General features: G+C 36.0%; 1 protein-coding gene across 2 annotated transcripts; it reads left to right on the top strand.

Moving 5' to 3' along the window:
• The first annotated feature begins 4,970 nt into the window (after window positions 1-4,970).
• Window positions 4,971-8,443, top strand: LOC122293920 (pentatricopeptide repeat-containing protein At2g28050). 2 transcript variants are annotated; one of them, XM_043102383.1, is made up of 2 exons: window positions 4,971-6,543; window positions 8,074-8,443. In XM_043102383.1, exon 1 carries the CDS (start codon window positions 5,125-5,127, stop codon window positions 6,535-6,537), a length of 1,413 nt encoding a protein of 470 aa, XP_042958317.1. In that variant the 5' UTR covers window positions 4,971-5,124; the 3' UTR covers window positions 6,538-6,543; window positions 8,074-8,443. The 2 variants fall into 2 exon arrangements, 1 of the variants encoding a protein (XP_042958317.1); XR_006237397.1 differs by having other exon boundaries at window positions 4,972-7,131.
• Window positions 8,444-20,256: the final 11,813 nt, after the last annotated feature.

Here is a 20,256-nt window from a genome sequence, read left to right as displayed (position 1 = left end):
TAAGAGAAAAATGTAACAGTAGAAAATAAAAAGCCCAAAAATAAACTAATTTAAATTAAAGCGTAATTTAAATACAAACAATAATTAACATTAAGAAAGTATAACAAAATAAATTTCACAATTTAAAAATTATAAAAAAATAAACCAATGAGAAATACGCTAAATTTAAAATAAGAGAATCAATCTTTAAATTAAATAGAAAATTCATTCAATTAAAATGTACTAAAATACAGGATATCACATGAAAATTCAAGTGTTTTTGTTAAATGGATCTGTTTGGGCTAGGGGTATAAAAAAAATCGATAAACTGGTAAACCGGACCGGACTGGATCAAACCGGTGGCATCGGTCCAGTCCCAAGATTGGTTCAGTCCGGTATCGGTTTTAGTTTTCTTAAAACTGGTCAAAATTGGTCCGATTCTAATTTTTCTTTTTCTAAAACTGGACCGGACCTGACCGATTTATATATATATATTTTAATTTTTTATATTATATATAATATTTATATATAATATATAATTATATATAATATTTATATATAATATATAATTATATATAAAATAGTTTTGTATTATATGATAAATTACTAATTAATATAATATTAAATTTTAAAATCTTATATCCATTTGCTTATTGTATTAATAGTTATACTAATACTATATCACTATATATTATAATATATCATTATAGTCTATAATACAATTATAATATATTACAATATATTATCACTATAGTATTATATATTATAATATACTGTATTATATTATATTATATAATATATAATATAGTACATTAAAACTAGGGCTGTTCATGCGGGTCGGATTTTATCCAGCCGATTCCGGTTCCGATTTTTGGCCCGGGTCAAATCCGGGCCGGAAACTGGATTGAGAAAATTGGATTAATCCGGTCTGGTACGGATCTGGATTTAAAATCCGGTACTCGTTTATAAACTGAAAAAAAAAACCCTAATTCTACCCCCCCATTTCAGATCGATATATATATATATATCTCTCTCTCTCTCTCTGCGATGCGAAGTGGGTCTCCCTCGCTCTGAACCCTCTCTCAGTCTCTCCGAAACCATAGCCATCGTCCCTCTTTGAGTCTCTCCGAAACTCTAGCTTCTTCATCCTCGTGCCTCATCGTCATCATCGTGCCGATATATGTAAGTAGATGCTTCTGTAATGTGTTTGTTTAGCTTAGACTACTGATAGCATTAGGGTTTATTTTCTTCTCTATTTTTTTTTTCTTCTCTGCCAATAGCATTAAGGGATTTCTCTTCTTATATGTTGCCTCTTTTTTTTTTTTTTTTTTTTTTTTTTTTTTTTTTTCCATCTGTTTGGGTTTTCTAGAAATAGAGGTACCATATGTATGGCTTTGGTACATGTAGTATTATTTATTTTTTGTCTCTGCTCATTTGGGTTTCCTAGAAATAGAGGTACCAAATTTTATATTTGGGTTTTCTAGAAATAGTGTTATAGTTTTCCCTTGACTTCACTTTGCACTGAACCCTAGTATATAGGGTTTGAAAACAAATATAACTGTGCATGTTCATTGTTTGCAAGAGCTGGAATCCTGATTTTCTAAAAGAAGGTTAGGCTATCGCCACAGAAGGAACAATAGCAACAATATGTTAGGCTATGGCGACAGAAGGAGCAATAGCAACAATATCTTTCCTGTGGTTTGTTCAGCTCCCATGGCATTTCTTTTAGAATGGATGCCCTCATGCCTTACTAAATGTTAATTTCTTGTTAGCATTTTATGAATGGATATGGTACTAATGCACAATTTTTTTAACAACCTCACACCGTATAAATCACAGATTGTTTTTGTAAGGGAAAATAAAATGCTAAAAAAATATAGTGATAAGAAAGCAGTATTTATATCTTATATCACAGATTTGAGTTAGTAAATCACCAAAAAGTCTTAAGTTCATAAATTACCAGACTTGTGTATCTCACCATCTGTGCCATAGTTCAATGCTTGCTATGTAAAATGATGGGTTTTCTTTTTGATGAGTAATATGATGGAATATATTGTCAACTTTCTATTCTAAAATGTGAGCTCGGTTAGTTTCTCTGCAGACTGAAAAAGTTGTGACAACCGCTTTTGCTAGCAGTTTGGGAAAATTCCTTCTTAAGATTGAGAAGCAGACTATCGATTATGTTGAATATGTTGAAGCTGATTATCTATTGATTTCTAGTGGTAGTAGTCCTCAGGTTGTGATGAAAAGTGGTTTAGTTTTATTTGCATGTATATGAATTATTTTTCTTGATCAACTTTTCTTGTCCTTCTTAAAGGGTTATAGGCTTGTAGCTCAGCTCAATCATTCAATTGTTGATCCAGTGCCAAGCTTATTTACTTTCAAGATTGAGGATCCAAAGCTGGCAGAGTTGGCAGGGGTAAATTTCATTATTGTGTTTTTATTTTTTACTACTTCACAATAGCTGCAAAGATCCTGTTCATTGTTTCTGATGCAAGTCATCTATTCTGATGAAAAAAAATTTCACATGACTACTTCTTTATCCAAACAGTAGTTGTCATTTTGTCTATTTCTTGAGTTAACAGTGTAAGAACCAGTATTTAGTTTTAATTAAATCATTTATATGTTTTAAGATAATATACTCTAGTTTCGACTATTCCCTTCGCTTTGGGAAAGTTGTTCTATGATTGTGTTATATTCTAACTTCCAACTTCTTCAAGCGTCATGTGCCATTTATACTGCACAATTATTAATATATTGCATCTGATAAATCCAGAACAAATTTCAACTAAAATAATAGGAATCTTTTCCCTCCAGTCTGTGTATTTAATGGTTCTAGTAGTTATTTGGATTTTATAATATAGTTACTAATTTTGTGTGGTTTGATTGTTTTTCTCTTGATATCCTTAGTTTTATCTCTCTTGTTTTTATTCACCCAGTTATATAAATGGATAATTTAGTGTTTTTTTCCCTAGTTTGTGTTTTTTTCTGTTGAAATATATTCTTACTCTTCAGTTTGGGTGGCTGCAGAGAATACATTAGGAATTCAATGTGACGGTTGTCTTCCGTTTGGGTGGCTACAACGAATATACTTGAAGTTTTATTTGGCGTGATTAAATCACATGGAAGACTATGTTATTGATATGTAACTCATATCTTATAATTTTATATTTTGTAATGTAATGTAATATGTAGTGGATTGCATGCATTTAAGTTTTTCATTTTTATATATTTTATTATTCTGGACAATGTTATGCTTTTTAACATTACCTCTTAAAAAAATTTTCACAAAATATAGGCTTTTTAAAAGAAAAAAAAGTAGGATTTTCAACATTTTTTTTTAAATTTCTATAATAAATATAGGCTTTTACATAAAGAGAATTATACTTTTCAACATTGATTTTAAAAATCTTTAATATGATATTCAATTTTATTTAAAAAAAAATTATACTTTTAAAGAATTAAAAAAAAAAAACCAGGTTTAATCCGGAACCCGGAATCCGGGTTTTACAAAACCCGGGTTCAGGCCCAGATTTGACCCGGGCTAATTCGGTCTGGGTTCCGGCCCGGGTTTCAAATCTGGATTCCAGTTTGGGTATACCAGGATTTTCGGGTCGGAACCCGGATGGACAGTCCTAATTAAAACCAGTAAAACTAGACCGAACTGGACTGAAAATCGGTAAAACCGAAGTACTAGTTTAGGAGAATAACTGGTGCGTAATCGGTTTTAAAAAATACAAAACCGATACATACCGATTCGGTTCTAAATTTTATCTAAAACTAGACTAAATCAGACCGGTTACATCCCTAGTTTGGGCATTTCATAATGATCTCATTTCATCTCACAATTTTTCATAATTTGCTTTTCAAAGATCATTTAAATCTAAAATACTTTTCAATTTCAAATATTTAATTTTTTTTATTTAATTATTACAATTTTTTCAAACTTACAAAAATAATAATAATAATAATACAATTCTTTTATCTAATCATCTCATAACTTTTCATAATTTCCTTCTAAAAAATATTCAAAGACAAAACACTTTTTAATTTCAAATTTTTAACTTTTTTATTTAATCATGATCTAAATATTACAATTTTTTCAAACTTGTAAAAAAAAAAATAGTACAACATCTTCAAATTTTAAAACATGAATAATATTAAAAAATTATATTCAAACAATATTTAAATTTTATAATATTTTTATTCAATTTTTTCTTTTTTATTTTCCTAAACCCAATAAAAACTCCTATCACAAACCATTTTATTACTGTTTATAAATCATTTCATTAATATTCATATAATTTTCATCTATCTCATAATTCTATTATGCCTTAATCAAATACTACTTTGGCTCATAATTTATACCATTCATTTTTCTCCTTAACGTGACACCACATAAAATTAAAAATATAAACAAAAAATAATAATTTTTTTTTTCATATTTTTGTGTGTTCAAGTACTAGTTTACGTTAAATATATATCTTTTTAAAATTTTTTAATTTGAGATGTAATAATATTTTGTATTTTTTAATTAAAAAATAATATTTATATTCGTGGAGTGTATAAATATCATATAATTGTTTTAAAAAAAAATAAAAAATACAAAATTTCATGAAAAAAATTAATATTCTAATAAGTAATAATACATTCTAATTTTTTTAAAAACATTTATACAACACATCATACAAATATATATATATATATAATATTGAGTATTGCTATATCTCTCGAGGGATCTAGCCCAAGGCTTGATCTATTGAGAAAGGTAAAAAATGTTTTTTTATTATTTTTTTTCATTCATTTTTTTGGGGTTTTATTTTAAATATATATATATTTTTAAAAAAATTCATAACATCCTTAAAAAAATATTTTCTTTATCATTAAAAAAATAAAAAATACTGTTGGAAGAAATGCAAGCATTTCTCATATAACATTATTCTTTTAATTGGAGACATAATATTCATTCCGTGTGCACTGTGCATCCAAATCTCACGAATGCATTTTCATCCATTTTTAAGGGAAATCGTACAGATTCAATAAACGGGTCGGACACGGGTTACTCGTCTTTCAGCTCCGATTTCTGAGAGGAATGAATATCAGCTGCAGGGTAGCTAGGGTTGAGGATGGGCGTAAACCCAAATCATGGCTCTTCAAAAGTACCTGAAAACCCTCAAAACCCTCAAGAGAAGTCATCGGCCCAACCTCTGCCCTAATCCCCACCAAGCCCTTACAGAAATCATCTCCCAAACCCTAAACTCCTCAGCTCCCAAACCCTTAACCACCACCGATACTGCTTCCTTCCTGTCGTGTCTCAGCCCCACCACACTCCTACACATTCTTACGGATCCAGAGCTCAAATCCTCAAAATGCTCACGTTTCTTTAACTTTCTCATCCGGAACCGATCTCTTATATCCTTCGAGCCTGACCTGCAAGCCTACTTGACCCTAATTTGCAGGCTTCTCAGAGAGAGAAGGTTCTCCGATGCTGAGAAAACCATAAAATGGGTTTCGGTTGGCGAAAACCCCAGGTACCCATTTTCTGTACTTGCTCCTACGGTTTGGAATTGCTGCAGTGACCCCAAAGTGCTGACAAAATTTTTCAATTCTATGCTTAAGATTTATTCTGATTGTAACATGTTCGATGTAGTTTCGGAAGTTTTTGAATATATGAAGAATAATGGAATTGAGATGGACGAGAGGACTTGTACTGTACATTTGCTTGCCCTCAGAAGGTCTGATCATATGCAATTGGCTTTAGACTTCTTTTATCGAATGGTCGAGTCGGGCATTGAGGTTTCCGTGTTTTCTTTGACAATCGTGGTGGAGTGCTTGTATAGGGGTGGAGAGGTCAAGAGGGGTAGGGAATTGGTGGAGGAGATGATTGGTAGAGGAATCAAACCAAATATTATAACATTCAATATAATGGCAGATGCTTGTGCCAAGGCACGGAATTTTGGGGAGTTGGATATGGTTTTGCTTTTGATGGACAAGGAAGGATTGGCATTCAATGATCGCACGTACAAAATATTGATAGATGGATTTACGAGTTTTGGGAAGGTTGACGAAGCTAAAAAGTTGGTTTTTGACATGCATGACAAAGGTTTAAAAGTGTATGCGTATTTGTGCAATTTGATTATTCATGGCTATTGTAGATTAGGATCTATGGACGGTGCAGTTTTCATGTTTGATGAAATGACAAAAAGAAGCATCCTTCCTAATGCTGATACTTACTGGTCTCTGATAAGCGGTCTTTGCAAGGCTGAAGAAATGGGAATGGCAATGGCATATGTAAACGACATGCATACCAAAGGAATAGAACTGGACAGTATCATGTTTAACACTCTAATCGACAGTTTTTGCAACCAAGGGATGGTTAATGAAGCTTTTGAGTTGCAAGTTTTGATGGAGAAGAAAGGATTTATTGCTGATTTATGTACGTGTGACAAGTTACTGAGTGGATTATGTGAGATGAATCATATTGCCAAGGCTAAGAGGTTGCTGAACATGATGGATAGAAGGGGTGCAACCCCAAAAATTTTGAGGTCCACAGCTTGAACTAATGTATGAAGTTGACCAAGACTGACTCAATGATTAGATAATCACTAGTCGCGAACCTGTGCAATTATATGTAACGAAGTTAGGATTCCTTCAATTGAACTAGTACTATAGATTACCAATTGTAAATGCAAGTTACATTACTTTTTTGAAAAAAAAAAAAGGTGCACAGTATTCTTGATTTTATTCATGACTCACTTTTCATGAAAGAATAGGGCTGTTCATTTAACCTGTCAACCCGAACTGACCCAAAATTCCCGAATTTTCTGCACCGAATTACCTGACTCGGAATGAAATAATAAAAAATGGAGCTCCTGTTGTGCTTCCGAAATACTACAGTTAGGTCAGTTAATTGATAACTGAAAACTGGTCCAGTCCCCCTTGCTTCGTTTTACATACTTCCTTGATCCTTCCACAGAACTCTTCTCTCCCTTGAAATTGAATGCCATTGCTCTGCGCCTCTGCTCTGCCTCTGAAATCTGAAAACAAATCACTGTGAGTCTGTGTTTACCATTTATGAATTCCATTGCTCTCCCTCTCAGCTCCATTAGTCCCTTGCAGTCGCAGCCCTAAGGAGGATTTCTCTGACCGAAGGTGTGGTTGATCTGAACTGGTTGTTGGATTTTGGGTATTATAGTTTTTTGATTTTCAATGCTAAATGCTTGGCTGAAAATGCAAATTTGTGTGTTGTTTGTTTGGATGGAGGTTTTGTGCAAATATGTGTGTTTGTTTGGGGGCTAAATCTGATGTGAAACATGCTTCTCTTTTTGAAGCTTTAAGGCACATTTAACCCATCAAATCTGAGCGTGGGGTAGAGATGTTATATGGTATTTTTTTTTACCCTTTCCTTGTTAAGGAGGGTTACTAGAAGACCAGGTGGTTAGGTTTGATCAATAGGAGTGGGGGCCGAGTACACATTAGGTGGAATACTTGAAACGAGAAAGTTTTCAACGATATTGTAATAAGCAACCCAATCTGTGAGGTTGTACAAAGAAATAAATTCTCCCATTTATAGAGAGGTAGTTAGTTGTATGGCAAAGATTGCAAAGAGAAGTTGGTGCAGAAGGTATAAATGAAAATGGTATAATTCAGCCTGTAATAAGATTTAAAAAAAGAAGAAGAGAGAGAACTAATATAATCATAGTTGCATATGCATAATATATAAAGATATGAATTATTAAAATCTGGGCAGATTTTAGGCCACCGATCTATGATGTTAGGAGTATGCTGAATGGAAGACCTGGTTGGAAGGTTGCTTTTAATTATCGTTAAGAAAATATGGCAACTGCTAGAAATCTGGGCAGATTTGTACTGAATTAGATGCATGACTTCGATGTATTGCTTGAATAATCGTTCTTTTTCTTTTTCTGATCTCCAGGGCTAGTGTTATAATAGTCTCTTTTTCCAATAGAAATAGTCTCTTATAATTTTTTCACATGCTTGTGTTTTCCTTATGGTCTGAAAACATGTTTTATTTCTGATGGATGGTGCTTTGTTCTTTAAATTGTTAATGATGCTTGCTTTATCTGATTGCAGTTGAGCCTGATGGAACCCACTGCTACTATACCTTCGTCAGGGTCTAAATCAATCCCCGATGCGATGCATTTGGACAGCTCTATGCCTCCAAGTTTGGATAGCCATCTGCCTACAGCTAGTCCTAGAAGTCGCCCTCCTATCACACAGAAAATATTTCAGGGTAGATCAGAATTATGGCAGCATTTTAGTAGGATCGAAGATAAAGATCATAATGCATTTGGTTGAGTCATGTTTTATGGGAATTTTGTATCATTTTGTGTGGAGTTTTGTATCATTTTGTCCAGCACTGAGCTTGCACTGCATGCAGCATTATGAACTGTTCAACTCAATGGCAAAATCTGGATTCGACTCCAGAATTACTTCCTATGTAGTTTTGATGTTTCTGGTCTTCATTTATCTTTTCTAATCCTAGAAAAAGGAGTGGTCCATGTTTTAAGTTGGATTAAAATAAACTGCAATTTTGCAATAAATTCATACTTACTATCAGAAGTACTATAATATATAGTAGCCATTGAAGTCATTATCTTGGCTTGGAAGGAGGACGCTGTGTTTAAGTCTTGAAGGACACTATGTCTCACTCTGCATGTGCCAACAAATGTTTTGAACACTTTGTTGCTCCTGTTCTTATCCTATGCTTGAAGCCACCCATATACACTCTGTTTCCAACCGATTGATGTCCCACTAAGCAGGCACATGATTCCTATTATTTCATGAAATTATTCATGGCCCAACCTGATTAGAGTTTGTGTTTAAAGTAGTTCCATTTCTAATCATTCAGAAAAGTAGTTTCATTTCCATTTTAATGGATGTACAGTTTTTGCCAATGTTTTTTTCCCTTTGCATTTCATTCAAATGCGGTTCCTTAATTAATCTGTTTTTTCAGTTAAATATTCTTGAAAACTCATCTTGGGTGGAAAAGCGTAAAATCCAGACTGGTCAATTGCTTTGAAAATATATGAGAAATGAAGCTTTAAAAACCAAAAGGTAGAAAGCGGTGTAGCATTTGTAAGATTTCAGCTTTTTTCTTTCATGAAAACTTCATTGTTTCATGGGGAGCACAGTTAAATAATCCCAATTTATGAGTTGAATAGCTCTGGTTTTCTCGAAGCCCCTCTAATGGGGTTTTTTCTCTAAGCTCACTGAAACCATGGTGTTGGCTTGTTTTGGGCATATTTCAAGGTGGTGCCGGAAGTGGCCTACTCTCATTTTGAATCTAAAAAGAATCATTCGATAGAAACAGAAAGAATGTTGGTCTATAACACCCTATATGTACACCTTGTAAGATAGAGAAAGACACAGACGAGTTGCAAAAAAGAGAGAAAAAGATGGTTAAATCTTTAAATTGGTGTATAATTTTCTAGTGTGTATATATATAGATTATAAAAATAAAAAATATTTTTGTTTAAAAAAGGGGGGTTTGGGTCGAAACACCTGATTCTTTCAAAAATATTTTCGAGTCGGCTAATTTGGCAATGGTTAAACAGAACACCCTGGTTTGGCTTGGGTCAGAAGTGTGCTTTTCCGGGTCAAATCGAAACAAATGAACAATCGTACGAAAGAATAACTTTTACAAAAGGGATTACAAAATTCTAAAACCAAGCTTTTAAGAAAAACTATATTCCTATCTTGTACTAATTACAATCAAAATTTACATTTAAAGAACAAATTAAAAGCTACAAAATCATCTGATCATAGTGCCTAAATCAAGGCAATATTCAAATATCCATCCTTCACTCCTCCAAAGCCAACAACCAAAGAATGAGTGGTCCAAACACCTATTGTCCATTTGATAAGTGAATGTTGTATGGAAAAAGATAAAACTTATTGGAACACCTGAGAAATCTAGCTACAAACAAAATAAGAGGCCTTGTTTTAGTGCCATTAGCTCAGCCAAAGTATTAGTTTCATGTCCCAAAGGGAGAGAGAAGGCAAATACAACTTCCTTGGCTGCATTTCTTATGAATTTTTCCACAGGTTCTTTACCTTTGTGATGATGATCGTCTTTAGCTAACCATATCTCCCATAAGATGAACATAGGAGTAATGGAAGCAAGAACAGAGGCATGATCATCTCTTCAGGAAAGCTGCCACCATTTCACCAACCTATCCTTCAATTGAAAAAACAAAGTAAATTTGAAAAGCCATAAGCTGCAACAAAATACCCCCATATCATAGAAGCTAAGTCTCATTCAGTAAACAAATGATCAACAATTTGAAATTTATTCTACAGCAATGACATTAGATGGGATGACACCTCTTATTGTTGAATCAACCACTATTGCATTAAAAGCTAGGTTTCATCCAATCACTGAGATCTTAGTAGGAATTAAAGTGTTCTACATCTCCTTTGCTAGCTAAAAATTAGGGTATGTTCTTCTCAAGTTCTGCCAAGCAGATTTAATACTAAATTTCTAAATTCCCCTTCTTTTCTATGCTTCCAAATTCTTTGGTTTACTCCATTCCTCAAGACAATGGCAAACATTAGAAACTTCTTGCAATAGTTAAGGGCCCCCAAGCTGGTTTAACAAGTTAACATTCCAGCTTAAACCTAAAAATAGATCATCTAATGAAATATAAGGTTGGATGGCTAAGTAACTTTTTTGAATCAGTGAGCCATCTCCACTCCAATTTTCTAACTATAAGTGGATTTTACCTTTCCAAATCTTCCATATACTTTCAGATATTATAAAAAGAAAACATTTACTAATTGACTTTCATAGAGCAGAATGATAACGTCTAACTCTTATTTCAGTGAGACTCATATCTGCCTTGAAGTATTTTTATCCATATAGAGAGACCATCGAAGAGCTTGCATTAGATCATTCAGATTCCTCAAACCCGATCCTCGTTCTTTAGTAGGCCAAATTATTGTGCCTAGGGTCGCCAAGAAAACAAACACAAAATAGATAGAGATAGTATTTAAATGGTTCGGCAATTTGCCCACGTCCACTGAAGCAGAAACTTGATATTCAATGCGTTTATACAAGATTACAAACACTCTCTCAAAACAACTCTCTATCTCTCAAATGGCACTATAAACTCACACTCAGAACTCCGCTTACTGGATATTTTTGCTTTAGCAATCCTCTCCTATTTATAGGAGAGGTTGAGTTTCTCCCTCCACAAAACATTACTTAGTGGAGGGACACATATGATAGCTAGAGATGCTAAATGCTTTCCAATGCACATGGGTAGACCTCAACAATCACTCCCTCCACCCAAGTGTGCCATACTAGGATATTACATGTTGCATCATTCCAATGATTGCACCCCCTCATCGAAATATTCGTTTGTTTTTGTGCCATGAATGATTTTCGCTATCAAATGCGCCCTAAAGCGCCAATGCACCTGTAGGTGCTTAGTAGTGTGAGATATTAATCAAGTCCAAGTAGTGTTGGAACTTAATCCCAGTGACGATTTTCGTCAACATATCTGCTGGATTATCTTCAGTGCCAATCTTCTGAAATAGAATATCCAATTCTTCCAATATCTCACGTATGAAGTGGAAACAGATATTTATATGTTTTGTTCGAGAGTAATACACTTGATTCTTGATCAAATAAATTGCACTTTGACTATCATAGTAAATGGTAACCTCTTGCTGCTTAAAGTCCAAGTTTGTTACCAATCCCTGTAACCAAATGGCTTCTTTCACGGCTTCTGTTACAACTATATATTCAGCCTCAGTGAATGATAGCGCAATTGTAGACTGCAAAGTTGATTGCCAACTAACTGGCCCTCCAGCCATAGTGAACACATATCCAGTTGTCGATCGGCGTTTGTCAATATCACCTGCATAGTCGGAGTCAACATATCCAGTTACTAGACTATCTTCACTCTTCCTGAACTTCAAACCAATATCTAAGGTCCCTAAAATATACCCTAGAATCCACTTAGCCACATGCCAATAAGCCTTTCCAAGATTATGCATATAGCGGCTAACTAAGCTAATGACCTAGGAGATATTAGGTCGTGTACACATCATGGCATACATTAAGTTTCTAACAATACTTGCATATGAGACATTCCTCATGTAGTCCCACTCTTCATTGTCTTTAGGAGATTGCAATGCACTGAGCTTGAAATATGGGGCCATAAGAGTACTCATCGGCTTCGTCTTCGAGTTGATGTTGAAGCGTTGCAATATTCTCTTCAAATACTGCTTCTTAGTAAGGTGAATTATACCTTTCACCCTATCTTGGCTGATCTCCATCCCTAATACTCTCCATGTTTCTCACATATCTTTCGTTTCAAACTCATGACTTAATTGAGTTTTTAAATGATTTATCTCCCCCTTACTTTTACATGCAATTAATATATCATCTAGAAATAAAAGAAAATAAATAAAAGATCTATTTGCAAGTTTTTTGAAATACACATAGTGATTGTATTGGCAACGAGTGTATTTCAGGTCCATCATAAAGCAGTCGAAACGCTTGTACCATTGCTGAGGCGACTTATTCAAACCATAGAGAGACTTCTTCAAACTACAGACCCAATTTTCTTTTTCAGCTTCTTTAAAACCTTCTGGTTGAGACAAATAGATCTCCTCCTCTAGATTACCATGTAAGAAAGCTGTCTTCACATCTAGCTGTGCTAATTCAAGATCATATTGTGCAACCAAAACTAGCAATATCTGGATGGATGAATGCATGCTTCACAATAGGAGTGAATACTTCATTGTAGTCAATTCCCTCTGTCTGAGCGTAGCACTTGGCTACCAACCTAGCTTTGTATCGCACTCCATTTTTAGCGCTTAATCATCTTTCTGATTAAAGACCCACTTATAGCCAATTGTCTTTTTTCCTTGTGGAAGCGGCACAAGCTTGCAAGTTTGGTTCTGGTGGAGAGACTGCACTTTTCATTCATTGCCTTTGTCCATTTGATTTATTCACTAGATTGCATGGCTTCTCTGTAAGTGGTTGAGATCTCACCCCCTTCAGTTGGTAGTGCATATGTCACATAGTCTGCAAAACGTGTTGGTACACGTGTCTCTTGTCTCAGTCTGTTAGTTGCTATTGATTCAGGTTGTATTAGAGGAACTGTGACTGGACTATCAACTTCATCTTGTTCGTGCTCTCCATTTGTTTCTCTTGAATCCTTTTGAGTGGAAAACTCTACCTTTTGTGAATCACCAGGTGTTTTGCTATTATGGCTGCCTTTATTGGAGTCTTTATGCTCATCTGATTTAAGCCTCTTAGACTCGTTGAATGTTACATCTCTACGAATGATAACCTTCTTAGACTCTATGTACCAGAGTCTATACCCTTTTACACCAATACTGAAGCTTAAGAATTTTGCTTTCTTGGCTCTAGGGTCAAGTTTACTTCCTTGAGCATGATAGTAAGTAGGACATCCAAAAATGTGTAAGAGTCATAATTAGTAGCATGAGTACCTTTCCACATTTCAATGGGTGTCTTCCCATCATTGGCAGTTACGGGTAGTCGGTTGATAAGGTGGCAAACATATGTCACAACTTTAGTCCAAAATTGTTTACTAAATCCAACATCTAGTAACATACATTGCACTTTCTCTAGTAAAGTACGGTTCATCCGTTCTGCCACACTGTTCTGCTGCGGTGTACCTCGTACCGTGAAGTGTCTGACAATTCCCTCTCTCCGGCATACTTCCATTAAAGGGTCTAAAGTGTATTCACCTCCATTATCAGATCTGAGCCACTTGATTTTTCTGTCTGTCTAAGTCTCAATCATTTTCTTCCAATCAAGGAAGATTTTCAGTACTTCATCTTTATTCTTCATCGTATACATCCACATACGACGAGAATAATCATCTACAAAAGTTGAAAACCAATGCTTACCTCCCAAAGATACATTTTAGGTAGATCCCCAAACATCAGAGTGTACATAGTCAAGTATCCCCTGTGTATTGTGTATAGTAGTTCTAAACTTGATTCGCCTCTGTTTCCCCAATACACAGTGCTCATAGAAAGATAGTTTACCAGTCTTAGTACCTTTGAGTAAGGCTTACTTCACTAGTGTTTGCAAAGATTTTTCTTCAGCATGTCCCATACGCATATACCAAAGATTGGAGGGGTCGGCATTAGTCTCATCTAGCTTTTCATAGCATGTGGAAGCTCTTCCATAAACAGTACTTCCTTGCAAGAAGTACAAATTTCCTCGCCTCAACCCCTTCATAACCACTTGAACTCCCATTACTACTTTAAGAGTTCTGTCTTCAATAGTGATTTTTAATTCCTTTGAATCCAGAGATTCAAGTGAGATGAGACTCTTCTGCAAGTCCGGAACATACCGAACTTTTGTCAGAATTTTGATACTTCTATCATGCATCTTCAACCGAATGCTACCTATTCCTTAAGTCTTACAAGCACTGTCATTGTCCATAAGTATTACTCCACCCTCATTTTTTGTGAAGTCAATAAACCAGTCCCGATTGGGACACATGTGATAGGTACATTTGAAATCCATAATCCATTTATCGGAACGACAAATAAATGATGAACTTGTCAAGACAAAATTTGACTCATCATCTCTGTCCACGACATTGGCTGTGATGGGTTGATTCTGCTGTTATTCTTTCAGCTTGGGACAATCATTCTTCTAGTATCATTTGTTGTGGTAAAAGGAACACTCGTCTCTAGCAAGTTTTCTTCCAACTGATGAACCACGTGATGTGGCCCAGTTTTCAATTGAAAACCTTTCTTCTTTTTAGGATACCTCGACTGTGGTCTCCCTTTTGCTGTTAACGCTTCACTTGATGTATCTAGATGTACCTGCTTATATTTTCTGCGGTACTCATTGCTAATTAAAGAACTAGATACATCATCAAAACTGATCTTTTCCTTCCCATACAATAGAGTAGTAATTAAATACTCATATGTATCATGTAAGGAATTTAGCAAAAGTAAATTTTTATCTTCATTCTGGATTTCAATATTCAAGTTTAATAAATCAGTAAGAATTTGATTATAACTATTCATATGTTCAAACATAAAAATACATTCACAAAACTGGAATCTGAAAAGCTTTTTCTTCAAGTGCAAATGGCTCTCAATGCTCTTTTTAATGAACTTATCCTCCAATTTCTGCCAAAGTTCCCTTGCATTTGTCTCTCTCATGACAAAATACTTATATTCTTTGGTAAGGGATAACCGGATTGTACTACAAGCTTGAGCATTAAGCTTCCTCCAATCTTTTTTAGTCATATCATTTGATATTTCTTTCAATGCAATATCCAACTCTTGTTAGATCAAAACATTTATAACTTCGCACTGCTACATGTCGAAGTTATTTGTTCCATCGAACTTCTCAACTTCAAACTTGGCATTTGAAATTGTAGACCTACACTCAGAGCTACTGGCATTTTCAGATTCCTATATCTTCCAGAACCTTCCATATGAATTTAGAAAACTTTAGACAAAAAATTTCAAAATTCTAACCGTACAGATGAGTCCAAAATGATCAAAATAGTTGGAAAATACTATTTGATTGTTGAAATCGAACTCTAAATGGCTTAGATTAAGCCCAACAAGGATATGAAAAATAGACAGTGCTGATCACCTGGGTGTGGGATACACGCGCTGAGCAAGGCGTTTGGTCAATGTGTGGGCGTGTGGAGTACACCTATGACAACTCCTTGTGCGTGTGGAGGGCATATGAGGCGTGTGCTGTACACGCACAGAAAACTCCCTATGGCACGTGGGGCATGTGGGGAAGTGTGTCTCACGAGTCTTCAACCTCCAGCGCGCATGGTGGCGTGTGGGCACATGGGTTTCAGTCATCTTCTTCCTTTGGCTATGACTGAGGCGCATGAAGGCCACTTTTCGACTTTTAGAGGTGTGTACAAGCCCCTCCCGTGTTCGTTTTCGATGCTGTTTGTGGCAACAGATCCGTCTTGACGAGAGGAACGTTGTGGTGTGATCAAAATTTAATTTCGATCAACTAAAATTTTTTGGATAGCACGAATTAAGGCTCTGATACCAATTGTTGTGCCTATGGCCGCCTAGAAAACAAACACAAAATATATAGAGACAGTATTTAAGCAGTTTGGCAATTTGCCTACGTCCACTGAAGCGAAAACTTGATATTCAATGTGTTTGTACAAGATTATAAACACTCTTTCAAAACAACTAACTATCTCTCAAATGGCACTACAAATTCACACTCAGAACTCCTCTTGCTGAATATTTTTGCTTCAGCAATCCTCACCTATTTATAGGAGAGGTTAAGTTTCTCCCTCCACAAAACATAACGTAGTGGAGGGACACATACCATAGCTGGAGATGCTAAATGCTTTCCAATGCACATGGGTGGACCTCAACACAAACATGTGTGTCCAAGACACCCATTTTCGCTTGTCTTGCCATTCAAACTCACCCTATAAAAAAAGGTTAAAAAATCTAATAAAGTTAATCTGTAACCTTTTTGGGAGTGTTAATACATGGAAGTACATGGATAGGCATGGAAGACTACGTGCTTTAATGATAGAAGTATTTCCCCTTCAACCCTGCAATCTTTCTCCACTTTATCCAACAATATATGGCTCAAACATTGCTACCAAGAGTTTTTTGTAGTGAAATGGGGCCCCTAACTAAGTCAATAGGAAACACCCTTTTTGAAACTTTGTAGTGGCTGCAATCACTGCCCTTCGAGCACTAAGTAACTTAGGATTCACCATATAGCTGCTTTTATGTGAGTTAATTAATTGGCCAGAAGCTTTCTCATATAATGACAAAAACTCAAGCGAATGAGTTTATTTGTAAATATCAGTATGTCATCTGCTAATAATAGATGAGTGGAAAGTATATATGCAGCCTCTAAAATCTTTATAAGGCAGCCTCTAAAATCTTTATAAGGCTGAAGTTTTCCAATATTTAACAATTAGTACCTCCTCACTTAAAATGAACAGTAATGATAAAAGAGGATCTCCTTGCCACAAGTCTCTCTACTGGAGGTAAAACTCAAGAAAAAGAGGGTGGTTATATTAGTTGAAAATAATAGGGTTTATTGCAGTGTATACTTGACATCACCAAACAGGGACCGATGGCATGGACCCAGTTATTTGAAGCTTTCATTCACCATTTATAATGGTTAGAGCCTAGAAGTTTCCTAAGTTTCTTTCGCATGTAAACATTAATTATTTTTTGTATTTTCCTGCATTTAAATACAAACTATCTGTTTTCTTTTCTAATAGGGGGAAACCATAATTCAAATCGAATTTTCAAAAATGCCTAAAAACGGTTGAAATTTGCCCACAACCTAAAATTGTGGTATTTATAAGTGTCACTAAGCTATTACAAGGAAAGGTAAAGATAACCTTCTTTTTTTCTTTTTTTGATATATATATATATTTTTAAAAAAAAAAATCAAAGATAGGTAAATTATGATTCTTGTCACTTTTATACTTGCATTTTTTGCTTCCATAATTAATAAATGCTGGTAGATTTTTATCAGCATTTATTTTAATTTAATGTTGTTGGCAATTGTTGGGCATTGGTAAAAACTGGTAGGGGTGCTGCCCGCCCTCAGCCACTCCTCTCGCACCCTGTCCCTGCTTGAGTAGGGAGTCAATTTTTCCCTCTGCACCTCGTCCTCACCCTTATATAATCCCTAGCCTTGTCTGTTCAATGGGTAGATGGGTGGCTTAGTCCACCGTCAGTATCCCCGTCCTATGCACCATTATTAATACAAATATGCGCAGCGGCTCTCCATGTGTGGAAACCACTAGATCTGTGGCTTGGCTGCTCCTCTGCTCCAAACTCTATCTAAATAAAGAATCCAACCAAACAACCCATAAAAATCGAATCAAACCTAGCCAATCATGTGGTTGTGGGTATCTAAAAAAGAAGAAGATGAAGTAGAAAAAGAAAAGTAGATGAAGACGAGAGGAGAAAAAGGCTGGGAGTGGGAGGGCAAGTAGAAGCGGAAGAAGAGGAGTGTTTGTCGAAGAAGAGACTTGAAAATGAACTATGAGTTGAATCTAAGGTTTTCCTTTTGTATTTATAGGTGGGACAACTGGGCAAGTGGGATATCCACCTGCATCCTATCTTGAATTTTTTTTAGATTTCTACTTGGCCGGTACCATGTAGGTCGGATGGGACACACAAGCGGGATAAGGGATGGGGCCTCGTTGCCCAGGCTTAAAATTTGATTTTTCATGTAGTGCATTTATCTTTTATTAATCTAGATCTTGGAATTCAGGTAAAAACTTTAATAGGATATCGATTCATTATTTGGCTTATTTTGTACAATAATGTTTTTGACAAATTCAATAGATTTGTGAGCTTTCCATATCTCCTAAAACATGACAGAGTTGGAGGAAAACCACAAAACCCAAACTGGGCTAGTTAGGTTGTTGGACTATATTGAGATCAACTAGTTTAGTCTAATTTTATATGGCATCCTTGGCCCCCACGTGGGATTTGGTAGGAGTCACAACACCAGGGTGATGGCAACTTGGGTCACACACCCCATTGCAGAGTGCTCGTATGTGTAAACATGTAATATGCGTACATGTTAAAAATACGTAGTGAAAAAATTAAAGTCAGTTCAAGCTAAGTACCAGAAAGTTGAAGTCTACAACCCAATCGAGTAATCCTCACAAAATTATTACAGTTATCTAATTGATAAAGTAAAAGCAAATCTCTCAACCACAACTACAAATACTCCAAGTCTGTGGGGTCGGTTTCATAAATCTACCACCAACTACAATAATAATTTTCCAACACTTCACAGGGCCCTTGGCCCACAAGTCCAACACAACCAGATTGCACAAGTAAAAAAATCACAGCATTAGAAATTCGAGGTCGGTCCAGAATTTTACTTACTATGCTAAAAGGAATTTCTTCGGATGAACATGCGCGTTGCCCAAGGGACCTCACAAGTGCGTACATGCGTAGCTTGCATTCCAAGCAACGAAAACTTGACTTGACATCACAGAGTAGCCATGCACACTAACTGAATAGCCACCCAAGGCTCTGTGATCTACACACCCAACATTGCCACTAGAATGCATGACCAATCCACTATCGGACTACATCTGGGTGTTCGGCTTATGAATGGTGGCGTAGGCAACAACTGCACATGGCTGGATAGGGTGTGGCGGCCTTCCCTGGCCACGATAGCATAACTGAGCTGGTAGGAGGCCTACGACAACATGGCTGGGACTCTACAGAGTGAGAGAGAAAGGATCGTGAGAGGAAGATAGAGAGAAGAATAAACATTGGTGGTAAAACCTTATCTAGTAGAGAAGGGAGATGCGACAAGGCCAGGAATGACAGAAGGGTAAGAGGCAGCACACGACAAGTCTGAGGTGTCGCGAGCTCAAGAGAGAACTAGTAGTAGCGTAGTGGATTTATAAAGGGACAAAGACACGGAGTGGAAAAATGGAGATCGAGTCTTGCATGTGTGACTAGCATCACTGGTTGGTAGCAGTGGCAAGGAGACAACAACCAGAGAAAACAAAACGCCTAGAGACACTAGGGAACAACCATGGAGGCTCAAAGTGGGGAGAAGGGAGGTGGTGGCAGGGGAGAGAGAGAGAGAGAGAGAGAGAGAGAGAGAGAGAGAGAGAGAGAGAGAGAGAGAGAGAGAGAGAGAGAGAGAGAGAGAGAGAGAGAGAGAGGTACACACCATTGCCTGCGTTGGACTGGCATGCCGGGATTACAGCATGGACGCGATTGAGGCTAGCTGGGACGGCAAGCTTAAGGGGTGCACAACTCAGTGGTCATGGGAAGAAGAAAACAGAGGAGAAGGACATGGGGTGGAAACATCTAGGATGGTCTGCAGGGAAGAAAACAACAGAAAAATTTCAGTGGGGAGAAGGGAAAAAGGGGTTGCAGTACACAGATAGAGGGAAAGAATAAGATGGCTTAGGGTTTCTCACTTAAGGGGTTAGAACATTGAGTTTTACTTTTAAAGGGGCTAGGCTTGCTTCAAAAGTGGGCTCCCTAGCACATAGGCTGCTCGAGTTCCTCTACTTACACCCCACAAATTAACCCTACAACAATATTACAAAAGGCCCACTAAAGAAAAACACATAAATTTGGGCCTTTACATTTTAAGCCGAGTCAAACATCCAAATATACAATTTTCAAATTACTAAACTCAATTCAAAACTTCTTTACATATGGGACTCAAAATTTTTCAACTTCCCATAAAATGTACTAAACTTATCTTAACATCCAAACACATTTAAACTCATTTTA

The sequence above is a fragment of the Carya illinoinensis genome, chromosome 14, assembly GCF_018687715.1.
Source record: "Carya illinoinensis cultivar Pawnee chromosome 14, C.illinoinensisPawnee_v1, whole genome shotgun sequence".
Taxonomy (NCBI): domain Eukaryota; kingdom Viridiplantae; phylum Streptophyta; class Magnoliopsida; order Fagales; family Juglandaceae; genus Carya; species Carya illinoinensis.
The sequence above is the reverse complement of the archived record's forward strand: the minus strand, read 5'-3'. Positions and strand labels throughout refer to the sequence as shown.